The 21,762-nt window shown below is 36.0% G+C and overlaps 1 protein-coding gene across 1 annotated transcript in view; it reads left to right on the forward strand.

Annotated features, from left to right (window-relative positions):
* LOC138015682 (phosphopentomutase-like) overlaps positions 1 to 18,598 on the forward strand; it is a 136,689-nt gene extending 118,091 nt beyond the window's left edge. Inside the window, exons 18-19 of the mRNA XM_068862795.1 lie at positions 16,706 to 16,838; positions 17,480 to 18,598. Coding sequence (XP_068718896.1) covers positions 16,706 to 16,838; positions 17,480 to 17,523 — 177 coding nt within the window. The 3' untranslated portion in view covers positions 17,524 to 18,598. The remainder of the gene's footprint in view (positions 1 to 16,705; positions 16,839 to 17,479) is intronic.
* Positions 18,599 to 21,762: the final 3,164 nt, after the last annotated feature.

The following is a 21,762-nucleotide window of genomic DNA, read 5'->3' on the forward strand; positions in this document are numbered from 1 at the left end:
ACTCAGTTTTTTTTTTGTCTTATGCAATATGTCCTCACTTTTTTATTTTCTGGGAAAAAAAGATTTTTTATTGCAACGTTTTCATTGTGTAATGATTATATATTTTAAACGTCTTGTGAGAATTTTCATTACTTTGTCCGTTGTTTCTCTCATTTAAAAACATTAAACAATATATAGAATTAGCCAAGCCTAAAAGCGGAGCTCCCGGGTTATTCATTCTTGCTGGCTCTACAGTTAGTGAACATAAAGGGTTTTGAAAGTGTCCACACTTTTTCTGGGTACTGCTTAATTAAATCATTTTCCTCGCTTTCTTCTGTAAAAAAAATTACCTAACTAGCGAATTCTACGGTAATTTCTCGTGAAAAAACGAAACAGTCGAACCTCGATTATATGGATCTCAATTATCTGATTCATTAGTCATGATCAAGATCCGAAGCCATATTCTTTAAAAAACTACAGCGTTGAAAAGTTAAGTAAAGGCGCATTTGTTTCACTTTCAAAAGGCAAAAGCAGAACTTACATGCGTCGTAACTAATGAAGAACTTTCGAACGAATGAGTTCAGGTTGGCTTAGAATTGCTTTGTTTCTAAGGCTAAACATACACTGCATCACAAATGTTTAGTCGCAATATTCATCTCCTTGAAGCGTAAGTGATCTGTTCTTTTGATAAAAGATAAACAGTCTATAATTTTGCGATTTGAGAAAGGAGAAAAAGGAACCAATCTGTCAGCTGAATATTGCGTTGGCAGCGGATATCTGATATCCACAAGAACAAGGAATATATCATGAAGCTTGCTGACGTGTGTACAGGTATTCGCAATGGACAGTAGAGATGTAGACCATGTTGTTTTCCAAAGGATTTGTAAATGTTTTGTTTCACAATTAAATGTCGCTTTCTTAATTTAATCAGTTTTTGTTCCTAATTAATATTCATATTCAGATCCAGACTATTTCATCTAGTCCCGACAAGTCCAGATAATCCAGGTTTGATTGTATCACACGAGTTTTAAAAGAGGCAAATAAATGCTCAGCAAGCTAACGGAAAGGGAAAAAGTCATTTCAGAGTCAACTGTCAAAAACCAGAGAATAGTGTCAATGTCAAGAAAGAGTTTTATTGATTCCACTTTATATCTGAGAACGAGATCATTTACATTTAGATTTTTTTGCATTGAAACATGCCAGCTTGCCTTGGAACAAGAATCAACAAAATATGGCAACCAGGAAGGGACAAACTTGAAACAAGTTCTCCAACAAATTACCTGTACATGCTTTAAACAAACCTCTGAAAACACAAGCTAGTGATATTTCTCCTTAATTTTATGAGAACTCATTGCGATTACGTGTTTATAACATAAGGGCAAAATTTCTGGTCACTGGCGAGGCAACATCGAAAAGCAATTTAGCAAATGGAGTAACAACACTTGTTCACTCACATTTTAGAACAAAACAAACAAACAAAATCAACTATTTCTCTAAGTCCAAGAGTACAGATGATTGCTGTTTAATTCCAGTTGACTAAAAATTCGAGTTTCATTCCTGAGCAAAGGGGTAAGACAATTAAACCATGTTTTTAAAAAAAATACGCATCCATAAAAATAACAAACAGTTTAGTGTCCAAGAAAAGAATCTGTGGACAAACTTCTTCCACCAAGTTTGAGCTATTACTAGTATACTGTTTTGTCGTTCACGTACTCTTTTCTTTCGTTTCTGTTCTAGTCAATACAACCTGTAGGTTGTCCAGTCATCATGCAACCTTATCAGATCTTCTGAAGATAAGCTTATGCCAAAAATTGTAATACAGAGAAAAAAGCAGCTCTAAACAAATAAAAAATAAACACTCAGCTTACGTTTTTATCCCTGTGATGCTTGACTTGAATAACTGCGTAGCCACCAGTGTGGACCACAGCTATCATGATTTGTCAAACTGGATTGAGACCGGCGAAAAATACACAAAGAATTTTTTTTATTTCCAAACCATTTTCCATCTGAACACAAAAAGAGTTGACTGTTTTGACTGTTAAGAGTTTTAGTTGATATAGTATGATATAATTAAGCCTTGTTTATGTTTAGGTGAGGTAACCTGGCTTGAGCCTCCAATCCAATAGAAAACCAGTGCCTGGTCAGCAGTCAACTTAATGACATTATCGCTAAAACCAAAATTTCTCACATCAATGTGTTACCATATTTTCCAAACTATGGTGCTCTGCGTGTGCTCCTTTGGCATGCGGAGCTCCCCTAATACCCACATCTTTAAGTATTTATGTTTTGTATTTGAAAATTATTTCTTTTGAACTTTTGTCGAGTGTTGTATTAACCAAAACTTTGAGTTCCAACACCAGCTTTATCATCTAAGTTAATTATACAAGATGAATGAATAAAAAGCACATGTTCATCTCTTGAGGAAAAACAAGAATTAATGGAATATTTAATTGTTTACACCGATTGACCGAATGCTTAAATGGAAGCAAAAAATGCTTTTTTGTTTATGTGCCTATTAGACTTACTACCCTCGTTTGCATGGAAAAAACACAAAAAATGTTGCTTGAGAGCGAGGCTAGTGAGTCTAATTAGCACATAAACAAAAGAATACATTTTTGGCTGCCATTTATGTATTCGGTCAATAATTTAAATCAAAATTAGTTAAAGTGCCCCTTTGACCAAAAAATCAATTAGTATTTTTCTTTGGATTTCAAACCTGTGTTAAGTAAACACTAAGCGACCAAAGTCTTAAGTTAATCATTAATTTCAAAAAGACACCTGTTTATTTGAACTGGAATTTTCGTATTTAATGGTCCGCCATTACTAACTTTAAGATTTTGAGAGACCTGGGTCACGGAGAAAATGTGACCTTTCACGCGACAAGGGGGCTTATGAAAATTTCACGGCGATACCAATTTCATGGCCTAAGATGATCCTATCTTAGTGTCCCCAATCAGTGAAGGGATTCATTTTACCCTCGGCTAAATATTTTACTTTGACACTATAATAAAGTCATGATGATGATGATGGCAGATCCTGTGAAATTATTCAAGGACAGTGCCAACTATTGTTATTGCGCATACATTCTGCACATCTTGAGATACTCTGATTTCCTATGGGTGGTGCTTGTTAATACAGGAAAGCACCTCAGCGCTTTCGTAGTCTCCTGTCTTGTGATCTGTCCAGCTCACGTGACCTCCAGCATTAGCTGATGAAGGCCGAAATGTTCTATGTTTCAATACACTATTTCCAGGAAAAGATTTAATTCCTTAACATTTTGGTGATGATGTTAATGGTAATGGTGTTTCAAGAATTCTGGCTTGTAATGAAGGAGAAAGAGTACCTGGGTATAATAATTTTTCATTTTTCTATTAGTAGATTTTTGAGGTTATCATCTATTCTTAATTTCTGTATGTTTTTAATTATCTTTATATTTGATTTTTGTTTTCCTTTTGTTAATTCACCTTTTGCTTTTTTCATTTCTTTATTAAATATCCTCTTTATTCGTTTTTCTATTTGAACATCAGCAAATTGAGCTAATTGTGGTTCTAAATCTCTGATTTCATCATAATCTTGTGGGTGGAAGAGGAATATTTTCTGCTTCAATTTCATTGTCATCATCTTCTTCAGGAATTGGTGAAATATAATCATCTGTGTATTTATCTTCTATGTTTTTGTTTCCATATTTATCAGAATATTTATCGATAAAATCAAATGTATTTTCATCGCTCTTTTCTGAAATGTCAGAAACATCAGAAACATCCACTACTTCTGGGCTTTCTTTCGTTTAATATGTTAAATCTAATTTATCAAAGATTGATTTAAACATTTCTGAATAACCAAATTGATTTAATTTTTTCCAACTTATTCTTTTAATTTCGTTGTTAATCATTTTATTTTGTTCTCTAACAATTGTTTTTTCTTTTGCATATACTTTCCACATTTGTACACTCATCTTTTCTTTTTTGTAATAAGAATGAGCATAAAGATAAAAAAGTACGATTATCGTACAAAAAATGATCAAAGGCAAACATTTATTCGAGAATATCCATCTTTGCCAGATAATACTTTTTGAATGATAATTTGTCGACCAAGTAATTGTGGAAAAACAAATATTTTGCTAAATTGAATTTATGTCTTGTTATATTTTGAAAAAAAAAGTACACCAGGATAAATACCAAGCAATAGTAAATCACTTTAAAAAATTCATAAAGTATTGGGTACATTCAAAACATATCGATGAAAGAGTGCAAAAAATAATTATTTTTGATGATATGGTTTGTGAATCAAAACAAAATAGTTTTATCAATTACTTTATTAATTAATGAACGACATAAAAATTGTAGTGTAATTTATATTACACAAATTTATTTTAAAACACCGAAAATTAGAAGGGATAATTTCTCACCTTTTTATATATTTTATTTAAGAGAAAATAAAACTACATAAAACAAGCTTATATATTAAAGATGAATTTTCACAAAACGTAAGATTAATAACAGAACCAAACTTAAAAAAATTTATTGGTAATAAACCGTAAATAAAGGTGAAGTACAGTACTGCTCGAAACTACGGTATTGTGCAAAAGTAATTCAAACGTAATTCGACGAATTTCGCGAATATTCGACGATAATAGCGAAATTTCGTTTGGAGCGATTTTTCGACGATATTCCGTGAGTCCTATTGTTTGAGCGACAGCGATGTTTCGCGGCACTGTGCAATAGTTGCAGCGAAATTTCGTGCCACTTAGCGATATTTTAAGCAAATTTTCGTTTCTATCCAGTGATTTTTCACTTGCTGTAAATGAGACATTTATCTCGTTTCGTTCTATCTCCCTCACCCCACGAATTTAATAATAATCATAATAATAATAACTTTATTTAAACTGCTAAAAATGTATCAGTTTGTTGAAAACAAACTTGTATTAATACATGAGCAGATAAATATAATATTTCTGAACTACATAAAAATGATAATAAAGGGTAAAATACAATCATATCACATTCAATCAAAATCAACTATTTAAATATTATCTTAACAGATAAAAAAGGATAGCAATAAGAAATACGATAGTTAATTTACCATACATCTATGACTTAATGTGTCCGATTTTAGCAAAAAACTATGTAAGGCTGCTTTGAATGGTGTAAAGGTTGTAATTGATCTTATCGATTTTGGTAAATCGTTCCAATCCTTCGCTGCAGCATATTGAAAAGTTTTTTTTCCAACTGTTGTATTTGCTTTTGGTAAATGTAGCGTAGTGTTGTCTCTGAGATCTCTCCCGTGCAGACTTGATCGCCGGGGTAGATAGCCTTTTTAAACATAGTAGGTAGACCGACTGAAATCTCAGAAAACGCCTTCGATTTTTTAATGTTAAGAGTCTCAATTAAGATCTTATACTCTGAGTGCATGAAGTCCTGTTAGCTTTGAGTATGGTGCGCATAACCTGATTTTGTTGCCTTCATAGGCTGTCTATCATTGAATTTAAACATTCCATCCAAACAGAACATCTGTAATCAACGATTGGTAGCATCGTTTGTTTAAAGATCTTCAATAGAACGCTTCTAGTCAGGAAACTAGAAAGTCTGTTTACAAGACGGAATTTTGGATATGTTTTTTTTGGCATATATGAAAGATGCTCTTTCCAAGCCAAGGTACTATCGACGTAGACGCCAAGATATTTATAGTTTGTAAGTTCCTTGAGACGATGTGAATAAAGATATTTAAATCATTAGAGTTTTTGACACTTCTTTGAGTTCCAATCTTCATGACTTATGATTTTCCTGGGTGTACAACCATCTGATTACTTGATAACTATGAGCTAATGTTGTCCAGATCTCCATTAATACAATTAGATGCTTTGTTGATATCTCCATCACTGTAATGGATTTCAGTATAGTCAGCAAACAAAGAACAACTTGATTGTTTCACTGCTGATGTAACATCGTTATAATGTGTGCAGAAGAGAGTTGGTCCTAAGACGGACCCTTGTGGGACCCCGTGTGGAAGTGCTAAAGATTTTGATTCTGTTCAGTTGCAAGTTACATATTGTCTACGATTATCAAGGTAAACCAATGAAACGCAGAGCCGGACACACCTGCAGATTCCAACTTCTTTAAGAGTAGATTATGATTTATAACATCAAAGGCTTTTCGTAGATCCAGAAAAGCAGCAACAGCTATTTGTTTACTATCAATGGCCATTTCCATTTGTCAATAAGGCGGATTAGGCTATATTACATGATGAACGTTTTTGATATGCAAATTGTTTTTCACTGATCAGTTTGTTTTCAACTGCAAAGTCATGGAATTGTTGATTTGCAAATCGTTCAAGCACTTTGGCTAAACAAAGTAAAACAGACACTGGTCAATAGTTGTTGCAGTCTGTAGAAATTCCTCCTTCAAAAAGTGGTGAAACGCGGGCGACTTTCCACTTGGTCCTAACCTTGCAAAAGAAATACAATCTCATCCTTTTTCCCATAAAGACTTTCTTTCAGGATCTTTTGCAGCATCTATCTTTTTTAATCTGGCAACAAAAGAAGAAGTCATTGCTATTGCTCAATCATTTGCATCCAACAAAGCTGTGGGTTATGATAACATTACAATGTCCCTCATAAAGGAATTTATCCAAGTAATCTCTGAACCTTTGTCTCACATTATTAACTTGTCAATTGCTCATGGCATTGTACCTGATCAATTGAAGACAGGTAATACCTTTTTTATCAAAGCTGATGACCAGTCGCTTTTCACTAACTGTAGACCTGTTTCGGTTCTACCTAGTTTTTCCAAATTTCTTGAGAGAATAATTTATAACCGTCTAAATGATTTAGTTTATTTATTTATTTATTTATTTCTTTATTAAACTTCGCCTTCTAAATTAACTATTAACAAAACATGACAACGTAAACAAAAATAAACAAATACTGGGTAAGGCAGGGTGACCACAACAGCTGACGCCAATTACTGTGGGCCCAAGATTAACAAAGTTCCAAACACTCGAATAAAATCGTAAAATATAGAAAACTAATAACAACATGAAATAGGCTCTGAAAGGTTGCGTGGCGTATTACATTTTAAGCAGACAGATTTCCAGGTTCTAGGGTCCTCAACATCGAAGCGCGAGATAAGTGCATCTTTGTAGTATGAGGAGAGCAGAGATTTAAATTGGTTTAGAGTTACATGGTCATATCTTAACTGCAGGGGGAGAGCGTTCCAGATTCTAGAAGTTCTTACAAAAAAGAGTGCTGGTAAGTAGAGGTGCGGCATTTCTTTGGTCTGAAAGATTTTGCATTGCTAGCGCTTGCTCTAGTGACCCTTATGGGAACATTGCGTTCAGGGAGCACGTCATGTGATACACAAACAATACAATTGGTGGCCTTAAAGAAAAAGACCAAGTCCGCATAATAGATGACGTTATCATCAGCGTACATTAATACATTGGCAGCCTGTAAACAGTTTGGCAGATCTGTGACATACAAAGAAAATAACAGAGGGCCCAGTATGGAACCTTGTGGAACTCCAAAGAACACGTTTTGAGGTACGACCAGTTAGGTAATGAGACATTCAACGATGCTCATTATCACAAATTCCAAACAATTGCAATTTATCAAGCAAGATTTTATGATCAATAGTGTCAAAAGCCTTACGGAATTCCACAAAGATGGCACCTGTTAGCTGACCAGCATCCATGTTCCTTCTTATGGACTCAGTAAGGAAAGTAATTGCACTCTGTGTCGAATACTTATGACCGAAACCACATTGGTATCTAGAAAAAAGGTTGTGTGTCTCCGGATGATCCACCAATTGCTGCTGGACAGCCTGTTCAAGAATCTTTGACACCACAGGCAAATTGAAATGGGACGATAATTGTCACTGTCATCCCTCACCCCATCTTTGAAGAGTGGAATAACCTTAGCATGTTTCCAATCATGAGGTATACACTGAATCGTAATAGACAAATTGATAATATGTGTTACAAGGACGCTGATAGTTACAGCACTATCTTTTACCAACCTAGATGGGAGACCATCAAGGCCTGTTGCTTTTGTTGCCCGTAATTGTAATAACTGTTTGCAAACAAAAACCATTAGTGACTGGTGCCATGTAAAACTTATCAGAAGAAGACTTGGAACAAATCGGCCAAGCAACAGAACGTCTTTTGAATCAATAAGAGATTCGTAATTTAATCTCAGAAAAGTATTTACAAAATTGAGTTGCAATACTTTCTTTATCCGTGATCGCTTGACCATCACACCCCAATTGATTTCTTGAGTCCAAATTAGATGATTTATCAAGGAAATCTTTCTTCATAGACTTTCAAAAGTTCCCTGGATTGTCGAGATTTTCTTGAAAAAGATTTCGATTATAATCAGACTTGGCACTTCTTACAGCAGCGGTGACTTTATTTCTATATGACCTCGTCTCTTCCAGATCTCTTTGCTTTTCTCAAATAATAGTCTCTGGTTGACATTATGTTAGAAATCGCAGAAGTCATCCAAGGATTCTGGCTGCCACAAACTTTTTTAGTTAGCAATGGGACATGACGATCACAGGTTTGAAGAAATATGTTTTTAAAACTGGACCATGCGAGGTTCATATCAGAACTTGATAGAACAGAGACCCACGAGGCACTCTGAAGATCCTTGTTAAAGGTTTCTTTGTCGTACCTGGCGTAGTTGCGACATTTAATTATTCGTGCTTGGAACTTTAACAAGTTCATTTTTCAAACGCAGCCAACCATGTAGTGTTCACTTAAACCCAGAGGAATAACACTTGTTAGCGGGATATTGTGTGTGAGTGTCGAAAAAATGACATCAATCAAGGAGCTACAGTGTTCAGTAATCCTAGTGGGATCATTGATCAGCTGTGGCATGGCAAAGCCTAGGTAGAAAATTTGCATTTAAATCACCAACCAGCAATATTTCTTTGTTTTCAGCCATTGCTAAGCCTAGAGTCTCCTCCAATGTAGCGTTGAAGTAAGTGCTGATAAATTGCGAACCGACTGGGGGACGATACAGTGCACAAAATAAAATAATTTTAGACTTAGCAATGAGAATCTCCAGCCAAATTCCTTCAATAGAGTTCGATTCTAAATCAAAGCACCTTGATACTGACACACAATCCCGCACATAAACAACAACACTGCCGCCCTAAGATTCAAAAATTTGGTTTATCAACGGAGTTGATAATGTAAATTGACCACCGTACAGAGATTCTAAAAGCTGACGCTTCGAGCGTTAGCCCTTCGTCAGAGCGAAAACTACACGTAACCCATAATCCCTCGATTCGCTCTGACGAAGGGCTAACGCTCGAAACGTCAGCTTTTAGAATCTCTGTACGGTGGTCAATTTACATTATCAACTCCGTTGATAAACCAAATTTTTGTATACTACTTCCCCACCGACGCAGCACCACAGTTTCTTTAGAAACTACCCCTTCATTCGCCCTAAGATTCAGCTTGACGATCCAAACGGTAGATGGTATAACCTTGGATGCCAATTTCGTCATCAGAAATATGCGATGATAAATGTGTTTCAGTGATGGAAAAGAAGTCAATGTCCTTATAACGTAATAACAAAAGTCGAATCTCGTCAACTTTGGGAAGAAGAGAGCACACATTTACCTGGAGAAATTTTAGGCCACGTTGACTTGTTAAATTAGATAGCTCAGGGATATCTTGATATACACTTGGACCATCCACATCTGCAGTCGTAGCAAGTTCTATACTTCTGAAATTGAGGACCAATGTATTTAAGATGAAACAGAAGCGAACATTCCCAGCAAGTAACATAGCCAACATTCTTCTTTATAACAAGATTACATATTGAACATCACGGCCTCAGTGAATGCTTCAGGTTTGCTTGTGACCTTTCCACTTGTCCCGGGTTAAGCTCCAAATCGCCAGATAGATACAAGAGAAGCAAGGCTATGCCAGAATGCCTGATGAGACCACATGTAGATGAAAATATCTTTGTAGCCATGTTGGCGGCGAACTTACCCATTGCTCTGGCCCGAAATCACTCCAGGAATCACAATAAAACTCGCCTTGAGGGAGTTTCCAAGATAAAAACGATGCACAGCATATGTAGATGGAAATTGGTGATTAAAAAGGGCATAAAAAACCAAAGCTAAATACAAAATTAAAGAAATTGTATGGATCCCTCGTTCCACGTGGCCAACCGCCATGAGTTCAGTATTTCCATGAGTTCAGTTTATTTGACAAACTTGAACACCATGGTATACGTGGACCGGCCTTAAAATGGGTAAAAAGCTATTTTTCCTGCAGATTACAATTTGTAGATTTCAACGGTCATGTTTCTTCTCCTTTAATATATCCTGTGGGGTTCCTATGGGCTCTATTCTAGGGTCTTTATTTTTTTCTTCTTTACATTAATGATATAGTTAATGCATCTACCGTACTACAACTGATTTTATTGTCGATACTAACGTTTTTCTGCCTCGTATAGATCCTGACTATTTGGTTAATCAGCTGAATATCGAGTTAAATAAGTTACCAGTATGGTTTAGGGTTAATAAGCTTTCACTGAATCTTACAAAATACCAAGTTTATGGTGTTCAAACCAAATCAAAAACTTAGAAGTTCTAATTTTCATATTTTGAGAAATGAACGACAAATTGATCAAATTAAAGAAACAATTTTCTTGGGTGTAATCATCGATTAAAGTTATAATAATAATAATAATAATAATAATAATAATAATAATAATAATAATAATAATAATAATAATGAAGTCTTTATTCAGCAAAACATAAAAATACCTATCTTTTGTTGAAAGTAATTGTAAGAAATTTAATGTCAAATAAAAGTGTGAAAAGGTAAATCACATAGTTACTTCATATTTAAAAACTGACCGGTTAATAAAAGAGTTTTTGAAACGCATAGTGTTAATCTTAGTTTAAACACGTTTCTTTCCTAAGATTATAATTAGATGGTTTAACGCGAGGCATAATAGATGCAAGTGGATGTGCTTTAGTATCGGAAACTTTCCTAAAAATCTTATGGTCTTACCTCTCTAAGAGATCAGAAACACTCATTTGCTTTGACGTATATTTCCATTTAAAACAGCAGTCTAAGAAACATTGTACAGGTATAAGATCGGCGGCGTAGACAGATAATACATAATTAATATTAGGTGGAACTGTTGTATTAAAGAGAAGGTCTATTTCTGACTGATTGTACCCCTCTTTGCGCAGCGCTCTAAGAATATGTAGGGAATTGTTACCTTTAATAAGTTTGTTCTTCACATGCTCTGAACATTTGCTGTCTCATTGGAAGGTGACCCCCAAAATCTCTACTTCTTTACAGCTTGGTATCATCCCAATAGGTGAAAAGAAGTCGCGGTTGCCTCTCTTTTTGATCGTCAACTCTTTACATTTGTTTGGGTTACAAGACATTCCATTTGTATTCGTCCAATCTAAAAACTGTGACACTACCTGATCGGAGTAGTCTACCTCCTTCCACACAGGTGCTATAATTGTCGAATCATCAGCATACTTAAGTCATGATTACCTTAAGTGATGTAAAGAGCATTGAGAAAGATGTTGATGGGTAAGAACCGCTAACACTACCTTGAGTTGTCCCTTTGTTAACTGGTTTCCAGTCGCACTCAAAGTTGTTGAAACATACCCTTTGTGGTCTGTTCATTAAAAAGTTCAAGTATCAATAATAGTAATACATGGATTCAATGGGAACTTTTTTAATTTATTAGCGAGAAGTTCATGTTTCACAGAGTCAAAAGCTTTGCTGAAGTCCATAGCAAAAAGGCGAACTGCTTTACAATCCGGGTGATCCAAGTAGCTGTTGATCCTATGTTGAATTGACAAGAGAGCATCAGTACAGTTTCCACCCTTTACAACTTGGTCAATTCATGTTCTCCTATCTATCAAATTCGAACTCTTCCTCCTAAGTTAGCTGGCAAATTTACTCTACACAGTCAAATTCATATATTATATGAACATATTATACGAGAAACTCTCATGCATTTCGTTTGCTCTTTCTGTCGGGCTAAAATTAAACAATTTCCTGTTTTCTATCACGGACCTAAATTTTGCAATTCTCTTAACATTGATATAATTAATTCTTCCTCAACAGCTTTTTTCAAGAAAGCACTTAACTCATTATTTTTTAACAACTATTGTGAATCTCAGGTATTTTGTTCTTCCTGTGTCAAATTGTTTTCACAGTGTAATTCTACTTTCAAAACTCTTTACATATTTTCAACACCTTAATGAAATGACTAAGTGTTTGTAATTGTATGCTCCATTACCAACTTGTAAGTTCAAACTGTTTTTAATTTGTATATTTTCGTTCATTACCTTATACTTCAACACGTTTAAAAATAACTAAATGTTTGTAATAATTGTATTCTCCGTCGCCAACTTTGCATGTCAACAAAAAAAAGATGCTTTTACTTGGGGACACCTAATTGACATCTTCTCTCTTTTGATTGTTCATATCTGTATTTTAAGTTGTTTTTTCTGTGGCAAATAAAATAAATCAAATCACATAAAGAAGAAGAAAGAAATTTAAACCTGTCAATAAATCTTAAAGTAATTCCTTAGTATTGCATTGCGCATCCCTACTGCGCACGATTTTCGTGTCGTGTCACCTGGAATCTCAAAAGCGACGAGTAATGGACTTCGACAACAATCTATCGCCCGTAGAGCCGAAATCAAAGTGAGCTGTATTTCTAAAATAATATTTAACCAAGTGTGCTGTTATGTAGAACACTGAAACCAAATGGAAAATTCTCTGGTAACTTATGGGTTCAACAAAGACAGAGAACGATTGAACGAATCGAACACCTTACGTGGATCTGTGATCAACTCTGCACAGTCTTCAGGTAAAAAAATAATTAGAAATGTAACAGCCAAAAATTATTTGAAAGAAAGCTTGTCGTGTATTTTGTGCTTCATTATTCAAGGAAAAGGTTCTTCATGGAAACGGTTTGATCCGGTAAGTTTGTTGCAATATTGCGCATATTTGACACGATTGAGTTTCTTCTCTTCACGCACGTAATGAAATAGAAGGGGGTTTTGCCTCTAATAGCAAATATGTTGTTTGTTTCAAAAAATTGTTCGCTGGAAAAGGTGGCCTTTATGAATTCATCATGTTTTATGATATGCGAGCTTAACTGGATAGTTTTTATGGCAATAGTAAAGCATTTTCTTGTCAAAATGAGGTTAGCGTCTTTCTGGTGTGTTAACAGAATTACCTCCAGAACCTACTTTTTGCGTAGAATAAGCTTTTAGAATGATGTTCTTGTTTTGCATAAAGCAAGCTAACAAAATATGTACCTTGCTGAGTTCGCATTTGTTAGCGTTAATAGTATTTTCGGTCCGATGCTTCTGTTTCATGAGGGGTATATTGTTTTGGTCTCCCATCCAAACACTAACCCCGCTGGAGAGGGATTAACTTTGGTATTACAAGGCTGTCAGATGCTCAGAGGGCACGCTTAAACTTGTGATGAAAAGAAGTTGTGAAGGAACTTGAAAATTATCAACATGTCAGCCCAGAAGCCAATGTTTCTCGCTTCTCTGTTATTTGTTATTCTTCAGAGACTGGAATTCTGTAGTTCAATACCACACAATTCAGTGCCTTCTGATTTTCTGTAACACGTACCACAGGCAATCCAGTGTATGCTTCACGGAAGCATCTCGTTGTACTTATATTCTTAATTTAAATTTAAATTTGTAATTTTTAATTCTATTGAGCTGAAAAACCCACTTAGGGAGCATCAATAAAGTTTGTATGTATGTATGTATGTATGTAGTTAAATTTAATATGAATTTTACCTTTTTGCTGAGCGAATTGAAGCACTACTAAAACATAAATTTTTAACTGATGTAAAGGAGAACTTCTGACAAAGCCAAATTAAAGCAAAAGAAAATGACAGAAATAAAGCTATTTTTCACTATTTTTCATTTAAATTGTGTTTAAAATTTTGGACAATTTAAGGAAGGGTTTTACAGATAATAAGCTCCTGTTTAGCTTATTTGTATGAGAAAATCTACTGTAAAATAAAGCTAAATTTAAGCCATTTTAAAAGTAGGATTTCAAGCGCTCACCCAAAATCTGATAAGTACCTTGCTTTGCCTACTACTATCATGTTATACAATAACTATTGTGGTAACTGAAAATACTAAAGACATAAACGTTCCCTCAAAGAAAACCCTGCTTTTGTGCTGGTCAACGTAAAGCATGGCTGTTTAATTAATGACCTTTTTCAGAATCCATGTCAGTTAATTTTTAGTTTGTATAGATTCTTATCCAAGTTGTTCTCCAAATTTAAAGAAAGTAAATACTTGTTAAGAATCTATATAAACCAATAAGAAGTTTGTTTTCAGAAAGTTCTTACTTTCTATAGATTTTGAGAACAACTTGGGAGTTGCATTCAGAAAACGTGGAAGTGAAGGGTGGTTTGCAGGGTGGCATGTTGCATAATGGCTTGCCAAACTTAATGTGTGCTCTATGAATGAGACCTTTATTAACTGATCAGTCCTTTTTAAGTTTTCATTGTTTTGTTTTTACTTTGCAGACGTAGCATTCTGCATAAGTAGGCAATGGTGCAATTCATGTCACATGCCACTCCGCATACTCTGTCTGTAACCCTTACCGGTTATTGTGGGTAGTGCACTGTAAGTGCAATAACCATATTGTCATTGAGGCTGTCTGAGTGAGTGAGTGTATGATTGTGTACCTGCAGCACATGCCTAAATTACGAAACTAATGTAGGATTTTCTTGAATTTTAAATAAAGAAAAAAGAAGTTAGAAAAAAAGATTAGATGTCTTCATCACGAGGATTTTGCGGTGGTCTCTCATCCAAGTAATAAGTCTACCCGAATGGGCTTCAGTGGAAACTTGCATCAAATTATACGTAATTGGTTATGTACATGCTAACGCGATTGGACAACAAAATAAATAGTAAAAGATCAAAAAAATTAAGTGGCGATCAGGCCTAGAGCCTGTGAACTTCGTGAGTCAAACCGCCCTGTTTAGGGACTCATCGCCATTCATCAAAAACATTAAAAGAAGATTCAGGACAAATCCTTTAACAACCAAATACAAAAAAGAAATCAAGTAAAAAAAGAATAGTAATAGTAATAATGATAATAATAGTAACAATATCAATACAATAAGTATAGGTAATCACATGATTTCGAGTGCAATTTGGAAAAAATATGGATGAGTAAGTTTATTTCAAAGACGACGATAAAGATTCCCCAATGGTCTCCCATCCTGGTACCAACCCTATACCCTAAGTGAAAACATCAAACTGTTCGTAATTGGAACACCAGAACGACAACAAAGTTGGATGACAAAATAAGCAGTAAAAGGTAATTAATTTTGCAAAACTAATTACTAGACAGTACCAGCCTACTGCACTACTTACATGTACGCAATGCGTGCCTATCTTTTGGAATCAAATTTTATGTACTCATGAGCACCTTCACTTTTGACCTCAGTGTATTTACAAGACAAAATTGAGTCTGGTTATTGCTTCAACAGAAATTTTGCATTCAGTAATAGTCAATCCTCTTGAAACATTTTGTATGATATACATGTCACGACTATGCCGGTGTTTAATTCATAAGTAATAAATACAGAGGATTGATGTTCAAAGCCACCCTCATATGGTGTTAAACTGATGATTACTGTTTTTATCTGGCTGACCACATGATTTCTTCCCGTTCGAATTAACAAATCGAATGTGGTTCAGCGTCTTATTGACAACGATATTCTTCATTACAAAGGTCAAAATGTTGTGGAGTCACGAGGAGCATCCGAGTCAGTCCACAACAAATTTTGTTCTCTGTGATGATGAATATCGTTGTCAATAAGAGTACAGACAATGCTGAACCACATTCGAATTGTTTTTTCCATAATATTCAACGCCAAAGAAAATGTTTATTTCAGACCATGACACAAAGAAAGAGGAAGCATTGTCCATACATGTCCAATACACCGACATAATGAGATCACAAAGTGTCCCGCACTTTATGTCTCGCAAAACTGTTACTACTTTGTTAAGGATTAAGGTTGGGGGACACTTTGTGATGTCTATTGTGAAGTGCTATGAATCTCATTATGTCGGTGTATTGGACAACCACATTTACGCGAGCAGCGTTGTCTAGACTCCAATCGACAGCAGCAAATTCGCCAATCAGATTGCAAGATTACAAGCAATTGTAGTAAAAAAAACAATCTTTTGGAACAACATGTTTTTAACTCTAGTATGACGGTGTAACTTGATGCATTAGTATTACCCAGTGATCACCCTAGTGAAGCTCTGTCAGAGTTTCTGGTTGAGTGATGACCACAATGCGTTGGTCGAGAGGTTCGTCTGTGTAAATCCTTGTGACGACAGACTCCATTCCCTACGTACTCTTCCCTGCCACGTTAGTGAACCCTGCACTGGGTTAGTTGTTTGGTAAGTTAAGGTCATGAAATGAATATTAATTGCGTGGATGCGTCCGCCAATTTTGTCCCGTAGTATTTGGGATGCAAATGTTTGACCGATCTTTACAGAGTAAAATCAAATAACCTCTGAATAATTTTTAATGGCCGACTCAAGAAGAACGTAAAACAACAACTTGCAAACGTTTTCATTTCTCTCTTTACTTTGTCGCCAAAGACGCGAGAAATTTAAAATCTAAAGTAAACCCAACCCCACTTCTTCCTTAACTACTTTAATGTTTGTATTAGGTTCTTCCTGTCAGCAAATCAAGTCAAATGATTACATTCTATTTCGAGAATGGCTGTGTTGCAACGCTTCGAACAAGTGGGACTGAGCCTAAAATCAAATATTACACCGAGCTTTCATCCAAGCCAGGAAGAGGTATGTGTATTCTACACAATGATAACATGAACTTAAAATTACAAATAACTGATTATATTGTAAAGCAATGGACTCTTCCGCTAAAGAGAGTCATCTTTTGTCTTGCTACCAGAATATTAGCTGTTAAGCCTCCAATATCGTTTTGGGATGAATGTACATGTAGTGCTGATGTTACTTTTATTCTGCACACGTGTTTCAACATGTTTTTTTCAGTGCATCGTTCATACACAAATCAAAAATAAGGGACACTGTGACAGATTCTGTAAGAGAGGAATTGTTTAAAGGACAATTGATTGGCTGTTTACCAAAATTGGCAGCTTCCGATCCTTGAATCGTGCGCGATCACGTACATTCACCAAATTTACCACATTTTCCACTTGTTGCTTTCGTTCTTTTCAGTGAGGTAAATGCATTGTTAAACCCTCACAGTTGCAGTTTACTACTGTGGAAAACAACGTTTTTGTTTGTTTGTTTTGTTTTCTGTAAAATCCAGGCTATTGGTAATTGCGCCATTAACGAGTACAAAGCGACGGACACCTAGAGATATTTTGCATTAATATCATCTCACTCCAAGAACTGGCTTAAATTTATCCTTGACCTATTATTATAATAGAATTCTTTTTCATTTTTGTTTTTCTCAGCATGGATATGTCAACTGCTAAAGAAACACTTCAAGATATTGTAAACTGCATTGTAGAAGAGTATTTGCAGCCTGACTTGAATAACCTGACTCCCAAGCAGGACTGAAGCTATTTTGTTCTGCGATCTTGGATGGAATTGTTGGTTGCTTTGTGTATAACTTCGATGGTGACATTGCGGATTTAGAGAGATGATTGTACCACATGTTTCAATCACATATAAAATATTTATCAAAGAAGTGGTATAGTTTTAAACTGACAAGGAGCATAAAGCATGTCAGTGGAAAACAAGTTTCCAGCCGAGAAGTGAGAACTAATTCTCTTCTGGGCGTCGCAAGTCTGTCGCACCTAATTGCCTCTGATCAAATTGGAGATCTAATGAAACTGTCTTGCATGTTGTGTTTGAGTGGAATTCATCGTTAATTGTAGAGTGTTCTCTAAGTCATTTCACTCACGATACCATCCAACAGGGAGTCCTGAAAAGGAAAAAACCAAATTGCGTAGTGCTATTCCCCTAGTTACCTGCAGAAATGGTAATTTGAGTCATCTTTCATGAAGGTCAAGAAAACCAACGTAACTGAAATTCAAGGTGCTTCGCTTCAGTCATCACACAAGATGCAGTCTGGCTTACGGCATTTTGTATATAGAACGCATGTTTTAGACTGCCACTTTCAAAGCGCACCCAATGGAAATTTGCTTCTCTTCAAGGAAGAATTTTTCGGCTTCTTGAAATAACTTTTCCTTGTCCAGGATAGCCCAATGGCATCGAAGCATCAATTATACTCAAATACATGTAGCACCAATCCAGAATTTATTTAGGCTTCCAGTGGTCTAAATTTAGATGTATTTGCAAGGTCGGGGATTGACACATGCAGACATGTAGTCAGTGGTTTTTATCGCGGCTTTGGTGTTGCGACAAATGGACAGGTTTAAGGCTTTGGTCATATCTGGGGTGCGTATTGCGCAGTACCGGTTGCACAAGCAATGGATAGTCACTCCGGTCGCGCCTGCAAGGACAAATAGAGTAAAGAGGGTATAAACCATTGTCTTTCAATAGGAAGTACATAAGAAACCCATGGGTTGTGATATAATGCAATGAGCTAAAACACCTAGAGAAACTTTCGATTTTTATTCGGTCCCTCAGTAGCAAATAGTGCTAGCGGTCCTCATTTTTTTAATATCACTCCTAAAACCATTGCACTTGTTTGTTGTCTATCAAAAAGAAAGAACGGGCGAAGTGAAATGCTACCCACTTACGCAAGCCTGTCTCGGCTGTTTCCCCTGATTGCGTAACAACGATCCGATTGACTCAAAAAAGTGCGCATTGTCCGAGTGACAGAATCCTGGGGTCATCCACATAGTCGTTCAGGAGTACCTACACGTTTTAATTTTAAAACGGCTCCGTGGAAGTACATTTATCTCAATGTCATAAATGTACTATACATACATTACATTTACCCGTTGGTCGGGGTAAATCTTTGTATGACGGCCTCTGGTTGAAAATGAGTTGGTGTGTGTGACACTGCTATGGGCAGGACCCTCCTTTCCTCGTGAAGTGAATTGTAATACTTTTAATGAAAATTTAGGGAGACAACCTTCATTCTCTTCCCTCTTCTGCCCTTCTTCTTCTTGTCTGTCTTCTTGTTATCTTTTCTTCACACTACATATTCCGTATAAGAGAAAGTATGGTGTGCGGAAGTGGGGTAGGTTGCGCCTACGTGCCTGCACTGCGGACCTGGTATAAAACAAGGACCATGTATGAACGCGGACCCGTGCGGCACTGGGCTGAGACAAGGACTGAGTTTTCAAAAACGGAGTATAGAACAAAAACTAGGTTTGTACTGCGCCCAGATACAGGTTTTTAAAAAAGGCCTTGGAGTACTCATTATTCCCTGTCAAAAATATTGTCAACATACACAGAAATGGTCAGTTACAACTTCGACTGGGCTAGTAGAGAAATAAGAGTAGAGATTTATTACAAAATTGTACTTTAAGCCACGAATTTAAAAAAGGAAAGGAAATACAGCATATCCCACTGAAGTCCTTCAAATCTTAGATTTCTAAACCACCAAGCTCGTGAACCGGAACGATTCTCATAAATTAATTTCTTGCCTTCCGTGGGATAAATACAACATACAAACGAGCAATTTCAAATAAACCCTTCATTGAGCGGGTGATCGTCGTTTTAAGAAGCCAAACAACTATCCAGTGATAATTAGTGCAATGAAACATTTTCCACCATTCTACATGTCTCGGACTTCAATTTATGTCGTCAGACTATCGCTCTATTTCGTTTGCTACGTGCCTCTTTTTCGCAGTGTTTTGTATTTAGTCCGCAGTCCGCGTTTTATTAACAGGTCCGCAATCCGGGTCCGCAGTCCACCTTTTATACTGACCGAATTTAGAATATGTTGTGTGAAAAAAAAAGATAAAACCTACAAGAAGAGAGTGGAGGGGAAGTTTGTCTCGTGAAAATTGTTATTAAAATTCGACATTCTACAGTTTTAAAGAAGCCTGATGGTTTGCTGTCTTATTTATCCTTTATTTAAACATATAAAAAACGACTATTCCGCTGGAACGGCTAACCGGGCTGTACCCCGGTGAAACGTGCCGTGCACCCAATTCTCGCGACTCTCGTGGGGGTGACAGCCGATGGAAAATGAAACCGTAGTACGCGGGGGTGTCACCCGTCGAAAGGTATATATAGTATGTTCCCACAATTCCAATAAGAACCTAACTGAAGCGACTCGTAAGATGTATAAGCGCCCAAAACCGGAAAAAACTAGCGCGACATTTAAGCCAACACAGGCAAACCAATCAGACTTAAATTAATTTAACGCAAATTCCAATCACTTGTTATACTTTAAAGACTCTAACGGCTCCGTGAAGTGAAATTCGCAATGTCATAACTTCGAATTCACTCAGTATATGGCCTAATTTCAGAGATTTACACTTCTCACCAAGCCTTAAACAACGGTGGAGAAGGCAGCAGGTATAACGTGTTGTCAATGTCATAAGTGTTACTATACCGCTACTATTTGCGGGCATTTTTATGCCCCGCCGTAAATCTAGCGTGTTGAAAATCAGGTTTCAAAATGGACTGTAATGTCAAAGATTTAACTTCTCACCAAGCGTTAAACCGTAGATTAAAGCAGTTTTGAAGCGTCATTTCAGTGGGCTTATGACATTTAAAAGGGGCCTGGGACAGGTAAATTTCTCAATGTCATAATTGTATACTATAGTATAATCTTTGCGGGCAAAATTGCAGGCTACTCTAACTGTGAGAATCAATTTTCAAAATGGCCTAATTTTGGAGGATTTAATTTTTTCACCACGTCTTTAACCGTGGATTATAACGCCGTTTTAAGCGTATTTCAATCACTAATTACGTTTGAAAGTGCTACGTGAAGTGAATTTCTCAAGGTCATAAATGTACTATATAGTATACTTTTGGAGGGCATTTTTATTCTGAGCCAGGGCCCAGTTGTTCGAAAGCAGTTAAACTTAATCCATAGGATTAGCGTAAACTTTAGTTTCGTGTTTCCACATTTTTGGTAAAAGTTTCTTTTGCTTATTTTTGTTTTCCAAGATTTGACTTCCTCTGCGTAAAGTTTCAGCGAATATCAGCATTGAAAAGCATTGGGGAGTAGAAAAGTAAACTCCTGGGTTTTAATTTTTAATATGGGATTAGCGTTAATCGGCTTTTGAACAACCGGGCCCAGATATACTATAGATTATAGATGGTATATGGTCGTAGTGGCTTTCATTTCATAGCTCTATTTTTCTCACCAAGCGTTAGATCGTATATAAAGCAATTTTACGCGTTATTCAATGGCCTTTTACGTTTTAAACGGCTGCGTGAAGTGAATTTTAGGTGACTCTTTACGGGCATGTTTATGCCGGGTGATCTAGAGTGAAAAATCAATTTACAAAATGGCTTATTCTTAATTGTGCTAGCTTAGATTTTAACTCTGTCCACCAAGCCTTACAACCGTGGATAAGGCAATTTTGGAGCATGTATTGCAATTGCTTGTTCACCTTTTAATTAAACAGCTCCGTGAGTAGGGAATTTCTCAATGTCATAACTGTACTATGCCTATATTAAATTTAAACGTCGGTCGGGGTAAATTGAGCTCCTGGTTGAAATGAGTTTTAAAAACAGCTCCTTGAAGTGAATTGTAATACTTTTTGCGGGCACTTTTATGCCGGATGATCAGTGGGAAAATCGATTTTCAAACTTGCCCTAATTTCAAAGATCTATTCTTTCAACAAACATTAGACCATAA

Source organism: Montipora capricornis, chromosome 9, assembly GCF_036669925.1.
Source record: "Montipora capricornis isolate CH-2021 chromosome 9, ASM3666992v2, whole genome shotgun sequence".
Taxonomy (NCBI): Eukaryota; Metazoa; Cnidaria; class Anthozoa; order Scleractinia; family Acroporidae; genus Montipora; species Montipora capricornis.